Source organism: Nelumbo nucifera, chromosome 2 (assembly GCF_055504915.1).
Source record: "Nelumbo nucifera cultivar China Antique chromosome 2, China Antique-T2T, whole genome shotgun sequence".
In the NCBI taxonomy this organism is placed as follows: Eukaryota; Viridiplantae; Streptophyta; class Magnoliopsida; order Proteales; family Nelumbonaceae; genus Nelumbo; species Nelumbo nucifera.
This window is the reverse complement of record NC_142650.1, coordinates 89,426,088-89,450,904: the sequence shown is the minus strand read 5'-3', so window position 1 is coordinate 89,450,904 and position 24,817 is coordinate 89,426,088. Positions and strand designations below refer to the sequence as shown.

Sequence of the window (24,817 nt, the reverse complement as noted above, 5' to 3'; positions counted from 1 at the left end):
CCGTATATGCGATTGGGCTTGTTTACTGCGTTGTTCTATAACCTCCCCTAAATCAGTATGGAATTTCATATATGCTTGTATCAGATATGGTTTCATACTTTCCTCTTCCCACCCTCTTTTCATGAAAAAAGAAACGACCCAGAACACCTCATAACGTGTGCAAGATTTGTTCAGTTTTATTGATAGATGGATTTCTGCAACGAAGATTCCCATAAATCGAAACGGATCGGGATCCAAAGATAATAGGATCGGATGGGGATGTAGCACTATAGCTAGATCCAATCTGAATCCGGTCCAATTACAGCCCTACTTCCATCTAGGAACCACTAGGAAGAAAAGGGCCAAAAAGAGGAAAAAGAAAGAACACAGAAAAACGGTTATGTTTCTTCTTATCTCTCTGAATCAATATACTTGCAAGAGAATGAGATGATGACTGCATCAGTTATTGGCCAATAGTATCTAACACAGATTAATCAATATTAAATCAGCAACTATCCTACACAGGTCCCGTTCTAATTGCATGGTCCAAATCAGCAATTAGATCATCAACATCTTCAATGCCAACAGAAATGCGAACAAGGTCTTCAGTTAAACCCCTAGCTTCACGGACTGCAGGAGGTATGCTTGCATGAGACATAAAGCAAGGCATGCTAATGAGTGACTTCACACTCCCTACATAAAGAAAAACAATGAGGATCTAACTGATAGCAGCAACTATTTGGAAGAACTTTCAGTGTCTGGAGAATAATATTTTACCAAAACTGACAGTAATGCTAAAATACTTGGTAGTTTCCACAATGTGTTTGGAGAGTGTCAATGACCCTGTCAAAAAACTAAGCACAGAACCTGCACCCTTTGCCTGCAAGAGGTGGATGTGAGAAGAAATCACCCTGGTGAAGTACCAATTTTGCTAATGAAATCAGATTAGTTACCTGAGAATAATGTAAGGAGCGTCCGGGATGATCAGGAAGACCAGCATAGTAAACTTTCTTCACCCTAGGATGATATGAGAGGAACTCAGCTATCTTTTGTGCATTCTCCTGTCAGATGCAAATCCACATTATCCATGAAAACTCAAAAAAAGGAAAGAAAAGAAATTGACAAAGATGATGGCTGTGCAACAATGATGATGATGATGATGATTGAAATAAATTGGAACAAAACATGAAAAATCCTCAGGGCAAGATCTAGAAGCATGGTACTGCTGAAAGTACCATAGCCAAAACATTATTGTAACATGTCCACTTCTCTGCAGGTCAAGAAGTCAAAGGAAACCTTTGTCACAACCATATCTCACACCTTATCCAGCTGTCCTTGTTGTATCTGGGTAACATAGCCAACCCATCTAAAATCTACCTTTCCTTTCTTTGACAAATAAGGTATGTAAAAGAAAAGGGAAAACTCCAATTTTATATGATATATACATGTCTATTAATGAGTATTGTGCCAAGGAAAAAAATTAAAAAAAAAAGGTGAAAAACACAGGCACACCAGAAAAGAACCATAGACAGCCAGTGAACCTTAGATATTTGAATGCTAGCTCTATCCATTACCTTGCTTGGCCAACTAATAGCAAATGAATCATTTTTCTTTCTTTTATACCTCATAAGTCGTGTGATCCCCCAGACCACAACTTTTTTAGTTTTTCTTTTGAAGAGTAAAAATAAAATTTCATTGGAAAAAGGAAAAAGAATACAATAGGAAGGTGATAAGACATCACCCAAAGAGGAAACATACCCAAAGAACCCAAACAACCTCAAGCAAAGGCCAAGGGAAAAACCCAAAAAAAAACCCCCATGAGAGCATATACAGCCATCCCCACCCCTGATCAGAAACATAATCCCTCCTTGCCCAATAACAAAGGCCTCAATCTTCCTCGACGATCTCATCCTTCTGGCTCGGATCATCTTCATCCCAACTCATGTCTCCTTCCCAATGAACTTTACTGTTGACCTTCTCTTCCCATTTCCTCCTTTCAAACTCCTCAAACGCCCTTCTAGCAAACTCCTCACCACCCCAGAAAAACAAACCCATGCTCTTTCCAATCATGACCTCACCAAATTCTGGAGTCCCACACCCCGATCTAGCGTCATCGCCTTCATTATTTTGCATTGTCCCGCTCGCACCAGAATCAGAGTCAACACCACTCATTTTGTTCTCCTGTTGCTCCTTCCTCGAATGGGAGGCCAATGGCTGACTTTGCACCGTTGCCCCCTATTGTCAGTGCCAGATGTCCCACTGCCTCTTGTTCTTTTCCTCCTATAAACCCATTTGTAGTTTTTCGTAGGTCCTTCCCCTGCCAGACCAAGTTTTAGCCTGGAGAAGATCTTAGTCACATACACTACATTATGATTTCACAAATTGTGTGAGTTCTTGCTAATCTGGTTCTCTTCCTTTTCATCAGGCATGTTCCTTTGGCCCAAATCAACACCCAACCTTCCCACCTTCACCTCCTAAGTGAAAACAGTCCTCATCATAGCTCTCTTCCTGGCACCCAGCACCTTCGTCATCACCTGTTTCCCCTTTCCCTCCAGTCTCACCTTCATTCTCATGTTCATCACCTGCAAAGATGCGCCCTTCCCCAACTTCCTCCTCCCCCTCCCCTTCCAGCCTCTCTAAACCTGAAAAGAAATCCACTTCCAAAGTCAATGGAGCAGGATTTCCAGAGCCGTACCTGTTCGCATCTGTAACCCCAGGCTCAGTGGAGTTGCAAATCACCTTGGTTCCTCTGCCACCCTGAGAGCGGAGATCAGTATCACCATTTGCTGAAGAATTTGGGCAATTAACAAGGTCCACACCTGTTCCACCGATAATACTCTTCTTATCGCTCTTATCATACTTGGCGATCACCCAGTCCACCTTTCTTCCTTTCTCTTTCTACTTCCAGACAAGGCACTTCTAATCAGCGTCCCACTTCTTTTGAATTTGAACTTTGGTCTGTTAGGACCCAAGACCTTTCTCTTGTAAACTCTGTCCTTTCTCCTCTGATTTTTCTTCCTTCCATTAACTAGATCAATACTACGAGCTTGAGCTTCATTTAAAACTCCACTTGGATGAGACACAAGCTTCAGGCAAGTCCTCTGAATGGAGAAAGATGATGATAGACGAGGCAAATCGTCACCTACCGAGTCACTCAAAGACCTTTCCACTCAAGTCGTCTGATTACTTAAATAATCGCATGACCTGCTTTTTGTAACCCGACCAGACCCTAAAGCCGGTTCCAACCCTTGAACTATTCTTAAGTTGTGTGGTTCCAATGCTTTAGATGGGGTGGCTCCGCACATAATGGCCTCTACACAAGTTTTTGCACCTAACCTTTGTTCTCCGTTTTCAATTAAACTTGAATTGCAACTTTATCGCCAGACCCACGTGCAGTCTCTACAGATTCCTTTGAACTTTGGCCAATAGCCTTTGATCCTTTGTCAATCCTATCCCCTCCATATGTGACCCATCCCTAGAGAAAAACATAGTCCGCTACCTTAGAACATTTCATCCAAAGCAACATTTCGACTTCCAGCAGAACCCAGACATTCAGCCAGAGACCATCTGCAAGCAGACTTATGCATCTAGGGACATCTTCAGGTTTCAGTCCCGCGATTCTGAGTCTTGCAGTATGAAGACCTTGAAGATTATAAGCTGTCAAATCTCCACCCATAATCTAGATCAACCTTTCAAGGGTTTCCACATTCCAAAGATTGAAGGGAAGTCCTGCAAGCTGAATCGCAATATTTTCTTCAGAGATGGGGTTCTGATTATAAGACATGTACCAAACCTCCGCCGTTACCATGCCATCTGGAGAGGCCACCATTTCAGCAGTGGAAATCACGTCTTCGTCAACTCCAAATAAAACAGCCTTCGAATCCTCGAAGGGCTTAATATTCACAGGACCCTTTAATTTAAATCTCTCCACAATCGCCTCCAAAATCCTTCCCCAATCAGTAATTCTTTTGACTGATGTTAAGATCACATTCTTCTACCAGGCCATTGGGCCATTAGAGTTTTTTTTTTTTTTTTTTTGCTGTATCAACATACCACAGACCACAATCTGCTAGTTGAATTGACATGGCACCTAGATTTGGAGCCAAAATGGCCCATCTTGTCTAACTCTTACCCTCTAATCATGGCATAATCTTCAGAACAAAAGTTCTTATCACATAACCAAAATAAGCACTTCATGTGGGCAGTTTTAAACAAAAACAGTTGAACTTTGGGATAGTTACCACCCAAAGAAACATTTTCCATATACACCAGGTTCTTGTGCATCATCAGATCTAACCACCCAACAAATCCAAATTATAATAGTTTAAAAAATCATCATTAATTCTTAGAAAGAGACACTTTGTCACCCAGTACCACATTTGCGCATATGCACACACTATACTTTTTTATTTATACAGAGATGGAATATAGGTGAGACAATTCTATCATTTCTATAATTTGTGTATTAATGATAAAATATGTTCAAAGATTTCCAAATGCTATTCTTTGTTTTACAAAACATTACTCACTCACCCAAGTGATTTCCCGAACTAACATCCTCCCTGTCATTACATTGCACAAGAAGTGTTCTATTCTTCTGCTTATAACAATCATAAACTTTATACTTCCTAGTTCTACACTTATCCTTGCATATAGTTGCCAAGGGAGTTTCTACTACTTTACCACTCCATTGGTACTACATTTCTTTTCTTTTATTACCCCAATGGTTTATTTATCTAACTATTACAACAGAACAGACTCAATAATAGCATACATGTACCAAAAAATAAAAAGAAAGAAACTCTAATTTTAAGCAGGACAGTCTTACAAATTACTGGAGGTGAGAAGAATCTAGTATTAGCAGGAGGTATTGTACCTGCTGCTTCTCAATACGCAAAGCCATGGTCTTAATACCACGCAAGCAAATCCAGCAATCAAAAGGAGCTAACCCAGACCCTTCTGCGTTTTGTAGGAAAGCTATTTCTTTGGCCAAGCTGAACATTGCAAAATAAATATATAAATAATCACAAAGAAGAAAATAGAAAAAGTGCAATACCAAGGGTTGATGTCTCAATCATCAAATGAATTTATAGTAATTTCAGAACTCAAGATGTGGAACCTAAACTGGGGTTTTAATCAAAAACTTATTAGAAGAGAACTGAATATTTCTTTTCTTTTAAAAATAAAAGAAGAAAAATATATTTTTTTGATAATTGAAATATTAATTTATTAATCAAAAGATAGATCTGTTATAAGTATCCCAGAAAGAGCCACAAGGTGCAGCCTCACTCTTAAAAGATTACATCCAACCAAAAAGAAGGAAACTGAAATAACAAACAATTACAGTGCAGCCCAAAACAGGTGCTCCCTATTAAAAGAAAAAAAAGAAGAATATAATATTTCCCAACTAAGACTTTGTAGCACAATAATATGAAATACATCCTATGAACATAACTAAACTATTTAAATCTTCTTGAAGATAATAGAATGTATACTTCCTTGACCAACTGAATGTAATAAATCCAAGCCAACAAATAAGGCAATGAATAGCACAGCTTAATTAAAAGAAATGAAGTATAACCAAGGTTATATTAGCTCCAAAGCCATCGCCAAAGGATAGGGGATGCAACTTCATCAGGCCTGGATTGAGCATTGTTAAATTTGAAGGGCCTGACCATAAGGGCCCAGGCCTGATGCAGTGTGAAACTTTCAAATCAGGTACTGATTTTCACCTCCTAGTCAAAGAATATGCAAGAAAACCAAAAGCCTGGAAACAAGAAATCCAGTTGCAAATGCATCAAGTCAAAAGGCATTTTCATGCATAGGACTGGGTGTCATTTTACATGATCAACAACCAAGTCCAGTAAATGAGAGGGAAACAAATATTATAAGTTATTTTTCTTTTACTTGTATATCTAAACCATAAAGTATATATCCCTAAAAAGCTGTCAAAACAACAGTCTTAGAACCCATTTGCTTCAAATAAAGTTCTTAATTTTTGTTTTCCATAAAATATTACATGTGAAATAAGCTACAAATGGTAAAATTACAAACCTTTCACCCTTTACAGCAAGGACACCAGCCATGACATCACTATGTCCAGCTATAAATTTTGTAGCTGAGTGCATCACAATGTCTGAGAAGGTACAAGGAATGATCAGAATCACATGCTGATAGTTGAAATAGGAAGCTATTGCACTTTGTTTAACTTTAAATATTAACATGCCACACGGACTTTGTTTAACTTATTATATGCATGGAAATACCTGCTCCTAATTCTAATGGCCGTGAAAGTACAGGGGACATAATACTGTTATCCACCATCAAAAGAGCACCATGTGCATGAGCTATCTCTGCTATCTTCTGGAAACAAGAACAAAAAATGGAAAAAATCCCCATGTTAGATAAAATGATAATAGGAACATATTTTATCTACCAAGGAAATTTTTAAGAGAACAAAGTACTGTAAACAAAAGAAAACAGAAGTAAAACAATGTAAAATGGCATTCGAAGGTTCTTGGTTAAAACCAATCTCTAGACAGATAAAGAATAGTTTTTTAATAAATAGTCATAAGCATTTCATTAAAAATCTCCATACTACCAAAAAAGAGTAGCAGGCCAATAGAGTACAAGCCCATCTGGCTCAGTTTTATAACAGTTGATTTACAAACCCATCTGTAGACAGATAATGGTTAGATCTTTCCTTGGATAGAGAATCAACTTTTTTCTGATCAATAACACAATTCATTAATTTAATTAAAAACTTTCAATAATAATTACAAAGAGGAAGACAAACTTTCTTATCTTCCAACTATAACTTGAGCCCCAAGAGAAGGAAAAAGAAAAAGAGAAAGAGAAGGAGAAATAGAAAAATAAAATTACAACCGTGCCCAAAACATTGACTCCCTCTCCACCCTTTGTTTAGCTAACCCATCAGTAAAAGAATTAGCTGATATTTTTACCCAACTGATTTTAACTTCCATCTCTCGAGCCAGCCATCTAAATTTCCTCCTCATATTGCTGTAATTCTATAAGCCACTGCTGTCTTTATTCAGCCATCTTACCACCACCTCTGAGTCCCCTTCAATTATAAGTTTTCTGATATTCATCTCCCTGGCTTTCTGGATTCCTTCCATAATAACCGCATGGATCTCGTCTCTGAGAGAGTCACCCACTCCAATTGGGCTTGAGAACATGGTAGAAACAACCCCATTCTCATCCCTGAAAACACCCCCAATACCTGATTGTCCAGGATTCCCTCTACAACTCCATCAAAGTTTAGTTTTATGAAACCCGCAAGTGGGGGAGCCCAAGACACATTCATCACTATTTTGGTCGGGGTGCTGTTAACAATCTCACCCCAATTCCTCAACATATCATCCACTGTATAATCTATGAATAACTCTAGTGATTTCATCCATTGTACGACCCTTGTAAGGGATCAAAGCCCTCAATTCGTCAGCACTTCTCTCTACTTCCAAGAAGATCCTGGCATTTCTTTCTTCCCATAAGGACCAGCAAATTGCAACCCTCAGTCCTCTCCACATAGTCCTGCCCCTTTTCATGTGCCACCTGAAAAAAGGAGAAAACAGATTTTGCAAATTTGATGGAGGGTTCCAACTACACCCAAATAGGGAGAGAGCCCACTCCCAAATAGACTTTGCAAATTGGCAAGACACCAGTTGGTGAAAACCAGTCTCCCCATCAGCTTTACAAAGAACACACCAGTGAGGGGACAAACAAGTATTGGGTCTCTTCTTTTGGAGTAGATCACCAATGTTGAATCTTTCCAGAAAGGCCTCCCAGCAAAAACTACCAACCCTAGGAGGGATTGATCACCACCAAACCTCATGAACAAGAAAAGGGAGGGCTACAGGACTGGTGGACTGGCATAAAACTTTGAAGAAAGAGGCACAGGAGAAAGAACCAATGGGGTGGGGGTCCAAATTCTAGAGTCCACCTTAGCAAGGTCTAAGAAAATATTGTCAAGAAGCTGAAGTCAAGGTCTGAGTCTCTCATAGCCCTTCTCAAACCCAAATTCCACCCAAACCCAGAGGTGGAAGAGGGGGTTATGAAGGAGGAGATTGGCTCATTTTTAAGGTCAGAGAGGGCATACAAAAAAGGAAACTGGTCCTTTAGAGGGGCATTCCCCACCCAAGTTTGCTCCTAGAATTTTATAGCATTACCTAAATTCAAGTCATACTTGATAAGAGGGGAAAAAACTAGTAACAACTCATGAATGGCTTTCCAAGGTGAAGCACTTGTAGTCCTAGCTCGGATTTCCAGCATCCCATCCATTTAGCTCCAGCCCATGTATGCTGACCACTATCTTGGCCCATAACTTCTCCTTCTCTAGTGGGAATCTCCACAACCATTTCCCCAAAAGGGCCAAATTCCTTTTTCTAATGTTCCCGAGCCCCAAACCACCACTATTTTTACTCCTAGTCATCACCTCCCAACCTACTCTATGGTCCCTCTTCTCCTCTCCCAGCTCCCAATGGAAGTCTCTCATCATCTTTTCCAATCTACTAGAAACCTTTACTGGGATTTTGAACACTGAAAAAAAATAAATTGGTAAATTTGCTAGAGTAGCCTTAATCAGTGTTATCCTCCCACCACCGAATTCTAGAAACTTTCTTTGGGTTATCACCCAATGGCAACCCCAAAGGCCACTCTGAGACTTCACACCCTAGCACTTCTACAATCTCCCTTATCTCACCTTCCTCCATATTCACACCCACTACACAGCTTTTCTTAAAATTCACGTTCAAGTTTGACATTTGTTCAAAGAGTTGTATCACCAATTTCAAGTTCCTTATAAACCTCAGATTTCCCCCTTCACAGAACAAAATCGTGTCATCTGCAAACTGAAGATGGGTGAGGGGGGTATCCTCCCTTCCAACTCTCCATCCTCTAATAAGACCCCTAGAATCTGCTCTGTGGATCAATCTCCCCAGAACATCAGCAATCAGTGTGAACAGGAAGGGAGACAGTGGGTCTCCTTGTCTTACACCCCTAATGACTGGGAAGAAGTCAACCACTGTCCCATTCACTAGTATCGAGTAATGACAATTCTGAACACACCCCATAATCCATTTGCACCATCTAGCCCCAAATCCAAATTTGGTCATAACTTTCCTCAAAAATTCCCATTCCACCAAGTCATAGGCCTTTTCCAGATCCAACTTACAGACCACTCCCTTCTTTCTATCCTTCCTGAAATTCTCCACACTCTCATTAGCAATTAGAATTTGACCTGTTATTTGTCTTCCACTCACAAAAGCTCCTTAATTTGGTGAGATGATAGCTGGCAACACTTCCTTCAATCTCAGAGACAACACCTTTGCAAGGATCTTATACAAGCTATTTACCAAGCTGATTGGCCTGAAATCCTTTGGATGCAATGCATCTTTCTTTTTAGGGACCAAAGCTAGAAAGGTGGAATTCACACCCGAGTTAACCACTCCTCTCCTATGAAATTCCTCAAAAACAGACAAAAGGTCATCTTTCACCATATCCCAACAGTCTAGTAAAGAGCCATTGTGAAACAATCCGGTCCTGGAGCTTTTGTTCTATCCATAGAGAAACAACCTCCTAAATCTCTTCCAACTCAAACCTTCTCTCCAATCTTCTGTTATCATTTCCTACATCTGGCCAATCCAATCCTTCTAACCATACCCCCTACTTATAGGCCTTCTTAGAATGGATTTAAAGTGTCCAACAAAGGCTCTTGCAATCTCATCTTGTTGTGTTAACTCAACTCCGTCTACTTCCAGTTTGGAGATACAATTTCTCCTTTTCCCATTTGCCAAAGAATGAAAGAAACTGGTATTTTTATCTCCCTCTTGTAGCCATTTACATCGAGATTTTTGCCTCCAGCTAATTTCCTCTTTATGTAGGTAGTCCTCAAGCTGACTTCTCAAACCTCTTGTTTGCCTCTCCAAAGTCTCCCATTTCTTCGTTCAAGTCAAGGCTCTCAATCTTGTCCATCAAGGTTCTCTTCTTTTCTTCAAGCCTTCCAAACTCCAATTGATTCCACTCCTTGATCTTTGCTTTCAAAAATTGTAGCTTCCTATCGAACCTCATCCCCTCCCAATCCACCACTGGGTTGCACTCCCTTACTCTTTTAGTGAATCCAGGATGGAGCAACCACATATTCTCAAACCTAAAGGGGGCAGGTCCACCATTCCTCCTTTCCTCCTTGCAAATCACTATAGGCCAATTGTCAGAGGTCAATCTTGGAAGAGCACTAGATTCTAAATTTCCCCAGTGTTCTTCCCAATCCAAAGAGAACAGAAACCTATCCAACTTGGAGCAAGTGGGCCTCAATTGGAAATTTGACCAAGTGAATGTCTTATGGGCTAATAGTATCTCTTTGAGTTCAAAGGCATCCACAAATCGGTTAAACTTCCTCATACTAGTTGTCACCCTCTAATTAGTATTATTGGTTTCCTCCATGAATCTAATCACATTGAAATCCCCACCCACACACCAAGGCCCATCCCAAAGTAAGATTGTATTAAATCAAATAAAAAGTACATATGGTCCTATGTACAAAGAGTTTCTATAACCTGGTTTGGTAAGTGAGTCCATAAAAGAGTTTGCACTTCTCTTAATCCACTTAAACTTAATTTCTCTGTCTCGGGTCAACTATCAAAGAATTTGCTTAGCTAAAGCATCCACCATCACATTAGCCTATCTCCTAACTAATGTATCCTCAAATACATATTTCTAGTAAGCCATTTAAATTTCTTTATATCATCCCTAAAACAATAAGGAACAATAATGGTGACAAGGAATCTCCTTGTCTTAGACCTCTTGATCTCTTGAGATTTCCTTTTGTAGGACCATTAATTAGGATCAAGAATCTTGTAGTAGTGGTGCAAACTTTTATCCATTTTCTCCACTTCTATCTGTTATGCAGGAGAGAAGAAGAAAGGAAGAGAGAAGAGAGATCTGAGAGCCAAAAGTTCTGCTGGCGACACCTGCTTTTGGTATATATACTAGGGCGACAAATATAAAAAATAAAAGGAGAAAATTACAAATAGTACCCCTACGGTACTATACTTAGAGAATTAATAGCCTTTTAACACTCCCCCTCAAGTTGGGACATAGATGTCAATCATGCCCAATTTGTCACGTAAATCATGATGACGTGAGTGGTGTAACCTTTTTGTAAAGATGTCTGCAAGTTGATCTTCAGAACTAACATAAGGAGTACACACTTCCCCTGTGACAACCTTTTCTCTGATAAAGTGTTTGTCGACTTCGATGTGTTTAGTTCTATCATGCAGCACTAGATTAGCAACAATGTTTATGGCTGCTTTGTTATCACAGAATAGGGTCATAGGTCCATCAGCTAGAAAACCCAACTCACTCAACAAACATTTAAGCCACATAATTTCAGCCACTCCATGAGACATTGCCCGATATTCAGCTTCAGCACTAGATCTAGCTACCACATTTTGCTTTTTCTTCTCCAAGTAACTAGATTACCTCCTATAAAGGTACATTAGCCACTAGTTGACTTTCTGTCATTCAGGAATCTTGCCCAATTTGCATCAGTATACACTTCAACTTTCAGATGTCCATGCTTTTGAAACAACATGCCTGCACCTGGGAACTTCTTAAGATATTTGAGAACTCCTGCTGCTTCGAGATGGGTAGTCTTAGGGACATGCATGAACTGGCTAAGAACGCTCACTGCATAAGCTATGTTTGGTCGAGTCATAGAAAGATATAACAATCTTCCTACAAGTCTCTAGAACTGTTTCACATCCTTGATGGGTTCACCTTAACGGCCGCCTAGTTTGTGGCTAGGATCAATAGGGGAATCAACTGGCTTCACTCCCAATTTTCCTATATCCTGGAGTAGATCTAGGACATACTTTCTTTGGGAAATGAAGATACCCTTTAGTGAGCGGGCCACTTCAATCCCAAGAAAGTACCTTTTAGAGGACCTAGATTCTTCACTTCAAACTGGGTAGCAAGAAAATTCTTCAACTTCTGAATTTCATCCTTCCAATCACCAATGATAACTATATCATCAACATACACTATCAATGCTGCAATTTTCCCTTCCCCTCTTTTCACAAACAATGTGTGATCAGATTGACACTGCTTGTATCCTCTTTGTTGTACTACTACATGGAACCTGCTGAACCAGGCTCTTGATGATTGTTTCAACCCATATAATGATTTCTTTAACCCACACACTTTTTGTTCATTACCTTGAGCCTAGAAACCAGGGGGTTGTACCATGTATACTTCCTCTTCAAGGTTACCATTCAAAAAGGCATTCTTGATGTCAAGCTGATAAAGATCCTAGTCAAGATTAGCAGATAAGGAGAAAATGACTCTAATGGAGTTCATCTTAGTAACAAGTGCAAATGTTTCTGCATAATCTACTCCATACACTTGTGTAAACCCCTTTGCCACTAAACGAGTTTCATACCGTTCCATGGTGCCATCAACCCTGTGTTTAACTGTGAAAATCCATTTACATCCAACTAGATCCTTTCTCTCAAGAAGATCTACTAGTTCCCTTGTGCCATTTTTATGTAACACATTAATTTCTTCCTTCATAGCATCTGTCCATTTAGGTACCAAAAGAGCTTCTACCACATTCTTAGGGATAAGAACACTATCAATGGAAGAGAGAAAGGCTAGAAAGGAGGGTGAAAATATTTTCATAGGAAACAAAGTGGGAAATAGGGTGTTTAGTGGTGTAAGATCTAACACCTTTTCGGTGAGCAATAGGAAGGTCAAGGTCATTAGCAACAAAAGTATCAATAGCAATAGGGTCAGGAACATCAACAAGAACCAAGGTACCTGAATGGGTATGATCCGCCCCCGGAGAGTCTGATGGCATTGGTGGTACAGCTTCTAGGTGCCCCACAGCTCTTGAACATGGTTAGCCTTTGTGACGATGAAAGAAAACACGAAAGGGAGGAGGATCAAGAAGAGGAGGGAGATGAACTAGTTTCTCCTCATTCCTACACTCCTCTTGAGGAGAAACAGGGAAGAAAGGCTCACTCTCAAAGGAGACATCCATAGAAACATAAAATTTTCGAGAAATAGGATAAAAAAACCGGTATCCCTTCTGAGTGAAAGAGTACCCCAAGAAAATGCAAGGAATGGCACGAAAATCTAATTTTCCACGAGTGGGTAACAGATTTTTAACAAAACAACAACAACCAAACACACAAAGAGGAATAGAAAGAAGGGGAGCCTTAGGAAAAAGAGCTGATGTGGGGCTTTGCACTCTAACCAACAAGAGGGCATGCGGTTGATGAGATAGGTAGCACAAAGGACAGCCTCAAGCCAAAAATGTTTCGGGACATTCATATGAAATAGTAACCCCCGGGCCACTTCAAGAAGGTGTCAATTCTTTCTTTCAGCAACATCATTTTGTTGTGGTGATCGGGCACAAGAGCTACGGTGAAGTGAGCCACACGAAGCATAAGATCACTATGAAAATATTCTTTGGCATTATCCGATTGAAAATTTTGGATTTTAGTTTGAAATTGGGTGAAGATCATCCGCTGAAAATCTTGGATAATTTTTGGTACTTCATCTCTGGTTCGCATGGAATATACCCATGTATATCTGGAGTAATCATCGATAATGGTAAGAAAATACTTGTAGCCACTCTCAGATGGTAAAGTAACAGGGCCCCAAAGGCCCAAACATCAGAATGAACAATGTGGAAAGGAAATTCAGATTTATTATTCTTTGAAGATAAATGGGTTCTACACTGCTTACTTAATTGACAAGTTTGACAAGTAAATTTTAACATTGATACTAACTTAAACAACTCTGGAAACACAATTTTAAAGATTCAAAAGATAAATGACCAAGACGACTATGCCATAAATAGACCTGACTCTTACAAGACTGACTCTTAGACTCTGCGACTTGAAGACCAACCTTATTCTCCAGCATGTAAAGCCCACCCACCATACATCCTCTACCAATCATCTTCCCCGAGGGTAGATCCTGAATCACACAGTAAGAAGGGAAAAAGGTCACTGAGCAGTTTAAGGAATTAGTAATACTACTAACAGAGAACAAATTAATAGGAAATTTTGGGACATGTAAAACCTTAGATAAGGTAAAGCCTAAGGGAAGAGAAATGGTTCCTTGACCAGCTATGGTAGAGTATGATCCATCAACTAGTCTCACCTTGTCTCTTTCAGAAAGGAGGTGATAGGTTTGAAAGTAAGAGGACTTACTAGTCATGTGTTTAGACGCTCCATAATCAATGATCCAAGGAGTGTTAGGGGTATGGGATGCTACATGGAAAGCTGTGGCAGAGTTACCTGATGTAGACGCAAATGAAGTTGAGGGAGGAGCATCCATCTGACGAATTGCTCTACCATAGAGCTCTAAATGGTCATAGAAGGAATTAATAATATCCCCCCTTGGGTCAAATCCAAAGGCGTGTCTGAATCACAGTAGTAACGGGGGGTAATTCTCCTAAGTAGCCATATTTGTCATAGTGTGCTTTCTTGTACCTTGTTGTCCTGACTTTTTATTCAAATTTGAACCTTGCTTCTTACTCAGATCTTGAGCCCATTTCGGCTTCCCATGAAGATCCCAGCATGTGTCTCTGGTGTGTCGGGGTTTATAGCAATGAGTACACCACAGTTTGTCCTTGTCATCCACCTTTTTCTAAAAATCCCCCTTCTTAAAGGTATTTCCCCCACCTGTAGTAACACTCCCTTTCACTGCCAACACGACTGCATCCCCTCCAGAATTGTTCATCAAATTTCTTCTGCTTTCTTTTGATTGTACTAGAGCATAAACTTCCTGGACAGATATAAGATCCATGCTACCTAGGATCTGGACTCTGATAGATTCATATGCAGGGTTCAAGCCATCTAGGAAAGCAAGCACTCTTTGCTGGAAAACAAGTTTTTTGTACAATTTTACATCTTCATCACACTTACAGTCCACACTCTGATAATGGTCAAACTCCTTCTAGACAGAGGTCAAGTCTAAATAGTACATAGACAAACACCTCTCCCCCTGTTCAGAATAGGTTGATTTTGCTTGTTTCCAGATCTCATTTGTCGTTTCAGCCCACATACAATTCCTTCTTATTTGAGGTTGCATAGATACTAAAAGCCAAGACATGACCATGCTGTTTTCCTGGTTCCATCTATCATATTCAGCACTCCCAAAATTGGGTTCTTTGATTCTCCCATTTATATAACCTATCTTTCCCCTTGCAGTGATGTATAGCTTGATCCCTCTTGACTACTTTAAATAATTTACCATCGAGAGGGATAATAGCCATGGAAAATTATAGGTCCACACCCCACTCATTCCATTCTGCATTGAGGAAACACTGGATGTAGCAAAATCTTCACCACTCATGATTACAGATTCAAAAACTCTTAAAGTGGGCACAAAACCTTAAAAAAAAAGGTCTAACACCAAGGGAGAAAGGAAACCCCTTTTTTTCTTCGGAAACACAACCTTTTCTGTAAAACATAGGTGATGTTACAGCACTAACAGGACATCCCTTGACCTACAGAATCAAACACAGGTGCTGTCACAGTGCACACAAGTCATCTCTTGACCTACGCATCAACAAAAATGTTGTTACATCAAGTACAGGTCACTCTCTGACCTTCAATGCACCATAAAAGATGCTATTGCAGCACACAAAAGGTCTTCACGACCTACAATTTATACAAGGGCCAATTGACCCCACAAAAAAGGAAAGAAAGAGGTGCTGATCACCTCACATCCAACCAGTAGACCTAGTACAGGTTCTGCCCTGGCACATGACCAGAAAAAAAAAAAAAAAAAAGAGAGGAGAGAAGTTACTTCAGTGCGTGAGAAAACCTTGATCTTCAATCAGCCGAATAGTAGATGTGGGTGGCAGATCTGGAAATCTGGTGCGAAGGAAACTGTTCACTCGACCTCTCCTTTCAGATCTAATCATCCCACTCTGATACCATGTTACGTAGGAGAGAAGAGAGGAAGAGAGAAGAGAGAGAAGAAGAGAGAAGAGATATCTGAGAGCCAAAAGTTCTGCTGGCAGCACCAGCTTTTGGTATATATACTAGGGCGGCAGATATAAAAAATAAGAGAAAATTACAATAGTACCCCTACGGTACTATACTCAGAGAATTAACAGCCTTTTAACATGTCCAAATTGCTATTTGCCTAACATGTAATTTGTTGCAGTCCAAATCAAGAAACAAATGAAAGAGGAATGAGATGAAGAGTCGAACGGGCCAAGGAGGTCATGTTTTGGAATGGTAGAATACTGATATGTTTCATTCTATTGCCAATGGGCATATTTATACAGTAAGCTGCTGCAATAAATAGAAAGAAAAATAGAAAGAAAGAAAAATAGAAAGAAAAGAAAATAGAAAGAAGAAAAAATAGAAAGAAGAGAAAATAGAAAGTACAAAAATAGAAAGAAAGAAATAGAAAGAAAAAACTTTCTAAATCAATCCTTCCACAATCCTAGGAATATATACAATTCTATTTTCAGATCTGAACCAGTAACCCCACGTTTTCCAACACTCCCCCTCAAGCTGGTGAATAGAGATCCTCCATTCCCAGCTTGGCTATAATTCTCCGAAAGTCTGTACTATTGAGCCCTTTAGTAAGTACATCGGCCAGTTGTCCTTTTGTAGACACATAGGGAGTGCAAATCAACTTGCTGTCCAGTTTCTCTTTTATAAAGTGTCGGTCAATTTCGATGTGCTTCATCCTGTCATGTTGAACAGGATTGTGAGCAATATTGATGGCTGACTTGTTGTTACAATATAGTTTCATAGGCTCCTCTCGTGGAATCTTCAGGTCTTCTAAAATTATCTTCAACCAGAGTAATTCACACACTCCTTGTGCCATAGCCCTAAATTTTGCCTCTGCACTTGATCGAGCCACTACATTTTGCTTCTTACTCCTCCAAGTGACTAAGTTTCCTCCTAAGAAGGTACAGTAACCAGAAGTGGACCGTCTATCTACTAGAGATCCTGCATAATCGGCATCTGTATATGCTTCAAGAGTCAGTCCTCCATTTCTTCTGAATAAAATTCCTTTTCCTGGATTGGCTTTCAAATAGTGCAGAATTCGATGAGCAGCCTGTAGATGAACTTCTTTAGGATTATGCATAAACTGACTTATTACACTTACAGCATATGCAATATCCGGTCGTGTATGTGCAAGATAAATTAGTTTTCCAACTAGTCTTTGGAACATCTCCTTGTCTACACTTGCATTCTCGTGGGCTTCTCCAAGTTTATGATTGGGATCTATAGGCGTGTAAGCTGGTTTACATGCCATATTTCCTGTTTCTCTCAAAAGATCAACAACATACTTTTGTTGAGAGATAAAGATGCCTTGTTTAGAATGTGCAACTTCAATTCCGAGAAAATACTTTAGTCTCCCCAAGTCTTTTATCTCAAATTCTTTGGCAAGGCAGTTTTTCAATGCTTCCTTCTCCTTTTTATCATTCCCAGTAACGATTATATCATCCACATAGACTAATAGTGCAGTAACTCCCCCTGAGGCTAACAATGTGTGGTCACCTTGACTTTGCTTGTAACCTGTACTCAGCATTACCTTCGTAAACCTTCCAAACCATGCTCTCGGAGATTGTTTGAGACTATATAGTGCTTTCTTCAACTGACAAACTTTGTTCCCTTTAATGCCTTCTCCAAAACCCGGTGGAATGTCCATGTATATCTCCTCTTCTAGATCACCATGGAGAAATGCATTTTTTACATCAAACTGTTGCAAATCCCAATTATAGTTAGCAGCCAACGACAGTAACACCCTTACTGTATTCATTTTAGCTACTGGAGCAAAAGTCTCCTGATAATCTACCCCATAAGTCTGTGTATATCCCTTGGCTACCAGGCGTGCTTTGTACCTTTCTAATGACCCATCAAATTTGTACTTAATTGTGAACACCCATTTACAACCTACCGTCTTCTTGTTTCTTGGTAGATCCACAACTTCCCATGTGTTGTTTTTTCTAATGCCTCCATTTCCACTCTCATGGCTTTTCTCCACTCCTTATTAGAAAGTGCCTTGGCTAGAGTATTAGGAATTGAAATGGTGTTAAGGCTGGCTAGAAAATTTTTATGGGATTTAGAGAATCTTTGGAATGATACATATTTGGCTAAAGGGTACAATGGGCGTTTGGTACATTCTCTGGTTCCTTTTCTCAGTGCAATAGATAGGTCATACTCATACTCAGACTGTGAAGATGTAGGTTCAGGATCTAAGCATCCCTCGGTTCTATGATTAGGAGTTGAATCTTGGACTTGCACAGGTTGAGGATCTGGATTTTTCCTCCTAGAGTAAACCTGCATATATCTCACATTATCATGCACATCATTCGTGGGGTTAATGTGTCCGAATTTGGTTCAATGGTCGGGTTGTTTGACTCTTGTTGAGACTCGGGAATGTGGGGCTCAGAGGAATGTGACTCAGAGGGATGTGATTCTTGACGATTGAATGTCTGTGAGGGTAAAACATCTAGGGAGAGTAGATCCGAGGCCTTATCTTCCATTAATGAGGGCTCCCCCTGAAGATAAGGTTGAGTGAAAAAAGATTTTCCTTCCTCAAATGTGACATCGATGGAGGTGTAGAATTTTCTGTTGGCTGGATGATAACATTTATAACCTTTCTGAGTTGGGGAATATCCCAAGAAGACACACCTGATTGCTCGTGGGTCTAATTTTCCCTTATTATGGACATGAACAAAGGCAGTGCAGCCAAAACTTCTTGGTGTGAAATTATTTGAGGCTCGAATATCAGGGTAAAATTGAGAAAGGACTTGTATTGGGCTTCGGTTGTCAAGAACTTTAGATGGTAGTCTATTTATGGTGTAGGCAGCAGTAAGGACAGCTTCCCCCCAATATTGTTTTGGCACCTGATTTTGAAAGAGAAAAGCTCGAGTGGTTTGCAAAAGATGGCTATTTTTTCTCTCAGCTACCCCATTCTGTTGGGGAGTGTTAACACAGGAGGATTCATGCACAATGCCTTCTTTTTGAAAAAATGGGGGCAAATTCTGATTAAAATAATCTGTAGCATTATCAGATCGAAACCTTTTAATTCTTACACCAAACTGAGTTTGGACCATGTTATGAAAGTTGGGAAGAATCGTACCCACATCAGATTTAGACTTAAGAAGAAAAATCCATGTGACCCTAGTGCAATCATCAATAAAGGTGACGAACCATCTGGAACCAGTAATGTTGGGAATTTAAGAAGGGCCCCATATATCCGAATGAATCACAAATAAAAAAGAGTTGAAGATCTTTTATTGTTGATTGGGAAAGAAACCCTTTTGTGCTTAGCAAGTTCACAAACATCACAATGAAAGGTTTCAACATCAATTCCTTTAAACAAGGAAGGAAGCATTGTTTTTAAAATAGGAAATGAAGGATGACCAAAACGGAAATGATGACGCCAAATTAAATCTTTATTGGAGGTAGATAAGAATGACTCGTGTGTGACATGCATAACAGTGTGAGATGATTTGCTGGTTGCTTCAAGGTAGTAGAGTCCATCTCTTTCCTTAGCAAGTCCAATCTTCTTCCCCGAAACTTGGTCCTGAAATACACAGTAAGAAGGGAAGAACACAACATTGCAGTTCACATCCTGGGTGAGTTTATGTATAGAGATAAGGCTAGTGGATAACTTAGGAACATGAAGCACATTTTTAAGTAATAGGGATGGAGTAATTTGAATATTCCCAATCCCTGCCACTGTGGTGAAAGAACCATCAGCAATAGAAATTTTTCTATTACTAGGACAGGGTGTATAGGTGAGAAAATGTAGTGAAGAGGGTGTCATGTGGTCAGTAGCTCCAGAATCAAGAATCCATGGAAAAACACTAGCCGAGGCATGTAATCCTAGAGATAAAGACTCACCTGAGAGAGCAAGAGAGGTAGAACCACTTCTTGGTTTCAAGGATTTCAGGAAGCACCTTAGCCTTTCAATTTCTTCATCATTAAATGGTCCCTGACTTGAGTGTTCTTGCTGCGGGGTTGTGGAGACATTATGGACCTGTTGAACTCCTTTTGAAACTCCTCGATTTCCCCATTCCTTGCTGGATGTGTGAGGTTTCCCATGAAGTTTCCAGCACCGATCTTTCGTGTGTCTGGGCTTCTTGCAATAGGTGCACCAGAGGTTATCGTTAGAGTCACGGGTGGTTGTGTCATGAGCCAAGTTGTGATTGTTCTCACCCTTTGAACCACTGTAACTTCCTCCCCTTGCCACCATGGTTGAGCCTTCGGGATCTTTAGGCTCAAGCATGATTCCACGGCGGCTTTCCTCAGCTCTGACAAGGGCTATGACTTCATTCAATGGAGGCACTTCTTCTTTGCCAAGAATTTGTATTCAGACCTGATCAAATTCAGCATTCAGTCCGACCAAAAAATCATACACCCTATCTCTTTCAATAAAATTCTTCAAGATCACAACATCATCTGCGCACTTTGTCTCAAGAACCCGATAATGATCAAGCTCATGCCATAAATTTTGTAGCAAATTTGCATACTCTGTAACACTCCTGCTCCCTTGTTTGGCCGCCACAGTCTTTACTTTGACCTCATAGACACGAGCAGCGTCATGGGCTTTGGAATAAGTTTGTCGGACAGCATCCCAAATAGCCTTTGCAGAGGGAAGAAACATACAAGTATCACTGATCTCGGGTGTCATTGAACTCCACAACCATGACATAGTCATGAAGTTCGTCCCAAGCATCAAAATTTGGCTTGCCCAACCTTGGTCTTGTTCCAAGGAGGTGACTAATTTTTCCTTTTCCCTTCAAATAGGTACACACTAGTTGTGACCACTTCAAGTAATTCTGTCCATTCAGTCTATATGTTGCCTGAATATTTTGCAAATCACCAGTGTGAGGATGAGAATTTGTTGCTCCTTCATTGGTTTGGACGGGAGCACTTGTTGCAGTCATGTCGGACATTGTTAATGGAGGAAAAATAAGGCCAACAGGAAAGGAGAATAAAGGAACACTTCTGGTTACAGATCAACACTGAAGGCCAGAAGAGAAAAACACAAAAAATTGGCAATGAAGGCCGAAAAAATCTCAAGGTTGACAAACCTAGAGCTCTGATACCATGTTTTGGAATGGTAGAATACTGATATGTTTCATTCTATTGCCAATGGGCATATTTATACAGTAAGCTACTGCAATAAATAGAAAGAAAGAAAAATAGAAAGAAAAGAAAATAGAAAGAAGAAAAAATAGAAAGAAGAGAAAATAGAAAGAAAGAAATAGAAAGAAAAAACTTTCTAAATCAATCCTTCCACAATCCTAGGAATATATGCAATTCTATTTTCAGATCTGAACCAGTAACCCCACGTTTTCCAACAGATCGTATGAACCGAATTGTTTCTAAAGGCACTTGCAAAAAAGTCAGAGAGCCCCGAGGTGTGTTCCTTGGGGAGAACTCTCCAAGTCAGTAAGTGAGCAAAGGAACATTGGACCAAGCAGAAGAGGCTAGGACGAGGTGAGGGCTGAAAGGGTGCTATAGTGTGCATACCTTTCCTAGGGCTGGGGTGTCTTAAATATTTATAGAGGAAGTGTTGTGCTCGTCGAGGAGTTCTAATCCTATTGGGAGACAGCTGCTACAAGTAGACCCGGCCCAAGCTTCTTGGTGATTGTCCTTATTGGGAACTAGGCATACTAGAGGATTCCGGGTGAGCTAATTGGTCAAGTTAGCAACTGTGGGGCAATTTGGGTCATCGATGAGTTCCTTGAATGTTTTTTTAGGGACACATGGTGACTCGGGATTGGACCGCACAAATGGGCCTCATCACTTGCCCTCCACTTTCAAGACCAAGGTGGTCATCTTGCTACTCTTACAGTAAGAGGTCGAATCGACTGAAGAAAGTAATCCAGCTATTTGAAGTGGGGGCCAAGCCTGAGCCATGCCGTGGTTGTTCCAAGGTGATGAAAGAGGCATTCCATTCACGGCACGTGGGTCATACACATTCTTTGAGGGCTTGCATCACTTCTGCTTGTGTAGTTGGCATGGGTGTTGTCATTAGTGTATCACTTCATCTTCCAAGGCGCTTGTCAAAGTGAACCCTCAATCATGGAATGCGTGGCAAGTGTCAAACTAGATTTGAGCCATTGATGGGCAACTGATCTAAGCCGTTGAAGGTCTTACATAAGGGAAGAGCCTCGATTGATTCAAACTTCACCATTTGCTCTAGAGCCCTTAGGGAGATTAGAGCGGAGCTGGGTCATTATTGAGTTCAGCTTGATGCTTAGTGTCTTCCTCAATTTTCTTGTGTAGTTAGTTTGGTAAGTTTCCTTAGCTCTACTTGTTTCATTATATTGTCTTCTTCCAATTCTACTAGTTCTTTTGGTTCCCATACCAAGCGCTCCAGCTCAGTGTTGGAAATTGGAATTCGCAAGTGCCCACTCCAACTCAATTAATGGTCAAAGTTGGCAAGTGTCCATTCCGGCTTAGTTGATGGGACAGTTGAGGTCAAGGTCAAAAGGACCAAGGCCCATAGTCCCCGTGATGGGAATGAACCTATTTCCGAGGAGGCCAAGGTCCAAAGTCTACTCATTTGACAACATTACTTATTACTTAATTGTCATGACTCATCAACTCTCAAGTAGTATCACAATATCCATTTCTGAATATTACATGTGCACTAAGAGGTATAATGAGGAAAAGAGGTAAAATAGAAAAATAATAATACTCAATAGGATGACAAAAGCCAAACTGTCACATGCAATAGTCAGAAATGGATAATGTGATATCCGAAACAAAGAAGAAAGAGGAAATCAACAAATCCATATTAACTCGTAGTCAAATATATTATTATCAAATTAGGCAAAGTAAGATAGAAGTAAAAAAAAAAAATTGATGACTAGCTTGTGCATAAGAAGCCAAGGAAAGAAATGAAATGTCCAATAGCTATATTATCAAGCAGCACTAAACAGAAAGACTCTCATTATATATACAAAATATTTTGGTTATCGAATAAAAAAAATTGTACATGAAGATGAAGTAGTAAAAAGCTATCATCATTTCATGATCCAAGCATAAACACTTCTTACACGTATATCAGAAATTTGCTGGCGAGGATTAGTTGGACTTTCCAACCACACAAGCTTGGTCCATGACCCAATTGCAGCTTCAACCTCACTTAGATCACTTGTATTTACTCGTCTGCATATTTTGAGAATAAATGTCAGTATCAATTAGCAGTGAAGATTATAAAATTGTAATCAACATCAGAAAGGAAACTATACTAACTTAATCGCAATTCCTTTCTTCGGAATTACTTGAGACAACAACCGATCAGAACCACCATATATGTCATCCCCAGCAACAATTTCCTCACCTAAAATGTGCACACTTTAATTGTTTAGAAAGAGCTTACAAAGATTCCCAAACACCTCATCACCAATCAAACCAAGAGTGTCAGGAAGTGGGTCGAGCACCAGTTGCAATTAAATGTGTGACAGCAGATAACGCTGCCATTCCACTAGTAAAGCAGAATGCACGGTCGGCTTTATCAAGCTTGGCAAGGAGACTGATCATTACAAAGAAGACGATCAATGACAAAGCAGAGATGTTCAAAACCTGAACTACTGCAACCAGAGCTAGAGACTTGTCACCTTTCTAGCACATCACGTGTGGGATTGCCACTTCTAGTATAGTCATAGGGGCCATTCTCAGTTGCTGACGGCTGCAATTAAAGGAAAGCAGGCAAACATAATAATGAATTTGTGTTTGAGACTGCTATGTCATCTGGAATATGTAAAATTTGCCCATAAAATTGAAGTCCTGCGAATACATAAACTAAAACCATATGTTCCAGCAGTTCTATTCTCAACCCATTTACTAAATTCAACATTTGATCTTTGCAAAATATGCAAGTCAAGAAGTTTCCAGATTATGGTATTGAATTTGACTTCCAATGTTCACAAAATGCTTTTCCATTCAACACAAAACATAACCTGAAATCAATATTTAAGTATACATAATTCTCGATTAGTCTTACCTGCTTAAATGTAGCCGTCTGGTAAAGAGGAGTACTGAGAGCATCATAGGGATCAAATGAATTCCCGAAGTTCAATAACATAGTCGAGACGCTCGGCTCCTTCAGTTCAATATCTGCTTCCAATTGAACAAAATTAAAAACACAAACCAAATGAACCACGGGGAGGGGCAGTTATAAGAGACAAACCATTCAAGCACTCAGCAACGCCATCCACCAAAGCCGATGTGCTCACATCCATATCCCGCTCTCTCGAGCAATTTAGCTCAAATTTCTCACGACCTACAAGCCCCTTTACGTTCTTAGGCAACAGTCTGTTAAACCCAAGGCTCCCTCTTGGGAATTGGATACGCTTCAAACCCTAAGTCATTGCCCAGTGCCCACAAAAGGTTAAAAAAGAAGTAAAATTTTATAAAAAATAAAAAGAAACAAGAGTGACAAAAAGGGTTTTACGTAATCGCTGAGATCAGTAGAGAGAGAGCGGAGGGATGAGTTGAAGGTGGAAGAAGCCGCCATTTTTAAATTGAGGTGAAGGGTTACTGTTCTCTGGTGCTGTGGAGACAGAAACTATGAAGGAAAAGAAAGTGCCATCAAAGTTGCAGAGGGATTAGTTATGAACATGCAGAGGCCAGAGAAAACTCAAACCTCAAAGATTACGACTGTGTCGGCGCAGAAACTGAAGAAAGCTGTGTTTGTTTTTGCTGTGAGCTATCTTCGGGGGCCAGAGGAGACAGAATACTGGCGGAGTCTCCTCGGCTCTTCTCCCTCCCCAGCTGCCTGCCTATGATATGTCACTGACACTGACTCACTG

General features: G+C 40.1%; 1 protein-coding gene across 4 annotated transcripts; it reads right to left on the bottom strand.

Moving 5' to 3' along the window:
- Window positions 1-361: 361 nt before the first annotated feature.
- On the bottom strand, window positions 362-24,817 carry LOC104606033 (cystathionine beta-lyase, chloroplastic-like). Of its 4 annotated transcripts, none has more exons than XM_010271046.3 (14): window positions 24,652-24,815; window positions 24,460-24,573; window positions 24,196-24,367; window positions 24,010-24,122; window positions 23,624-23,694; window positions 23,447-23,538; window positions 23,259-23,346; window positions 23,060-23,171; window positions 6,246-6,342; window positions 6,034-6,115; window positions 4,856-4,973; window positions 933-1,040; window positions 757-859; window positions 362-672 (listed from the first exon to the last, which is right to left on the bottom strand). In XM_010271046.3, exons 2-14 carry the CDS (start codon window positions 24,520-24,522, stop codon window positions 497-499), a joined length of 1,395 nt encoding a protein of 464 aa, XP_010269348.1. In that variant the 5' UTR covers window positions 24,523-24,573; window positions 24,652-24,815; the 3' UTR covers window positions 362-496. The 4 variants fall into 4 exon arrangements, with proteins under 4 accessions (XP_010269348.1, XP_010269349.1, XP_010269351.1 ...); XM_010271047.3 differs by having other exon boundaries at window positions 24,460-24,558; window positions 24,652-24,813; XM_010271049.3 differs by lacking the exon at window positions 24,460-24,573 and having other exon boundaries at window positions 24,652-24,817.

Bases quoted from the DNA above. Each gene is read 5' to 3' on its own strand.
- LOC104606033 (XM_010271046.3), bottom strand. From the start codon at position 24,522: ATGGCGGCTTCTTCCACCTTCAACTCATCCCTCCGCTCTCTCTCTACT. The intron at 23,539-23,623 runs GTGACAAGTCTC...TGTAATGATCAG, and splicing joins ACACGTGATGTGCTAGAAAG to TCTCCTTGCCAAGCTTGATA. The intron at 23,347-23,446 runs GTGCTCGACCCA...TGCACATTTTAG, and splicing joins CACACATTTAATTGCAACTG to GTGAGGAAATTGTTGCTGGG.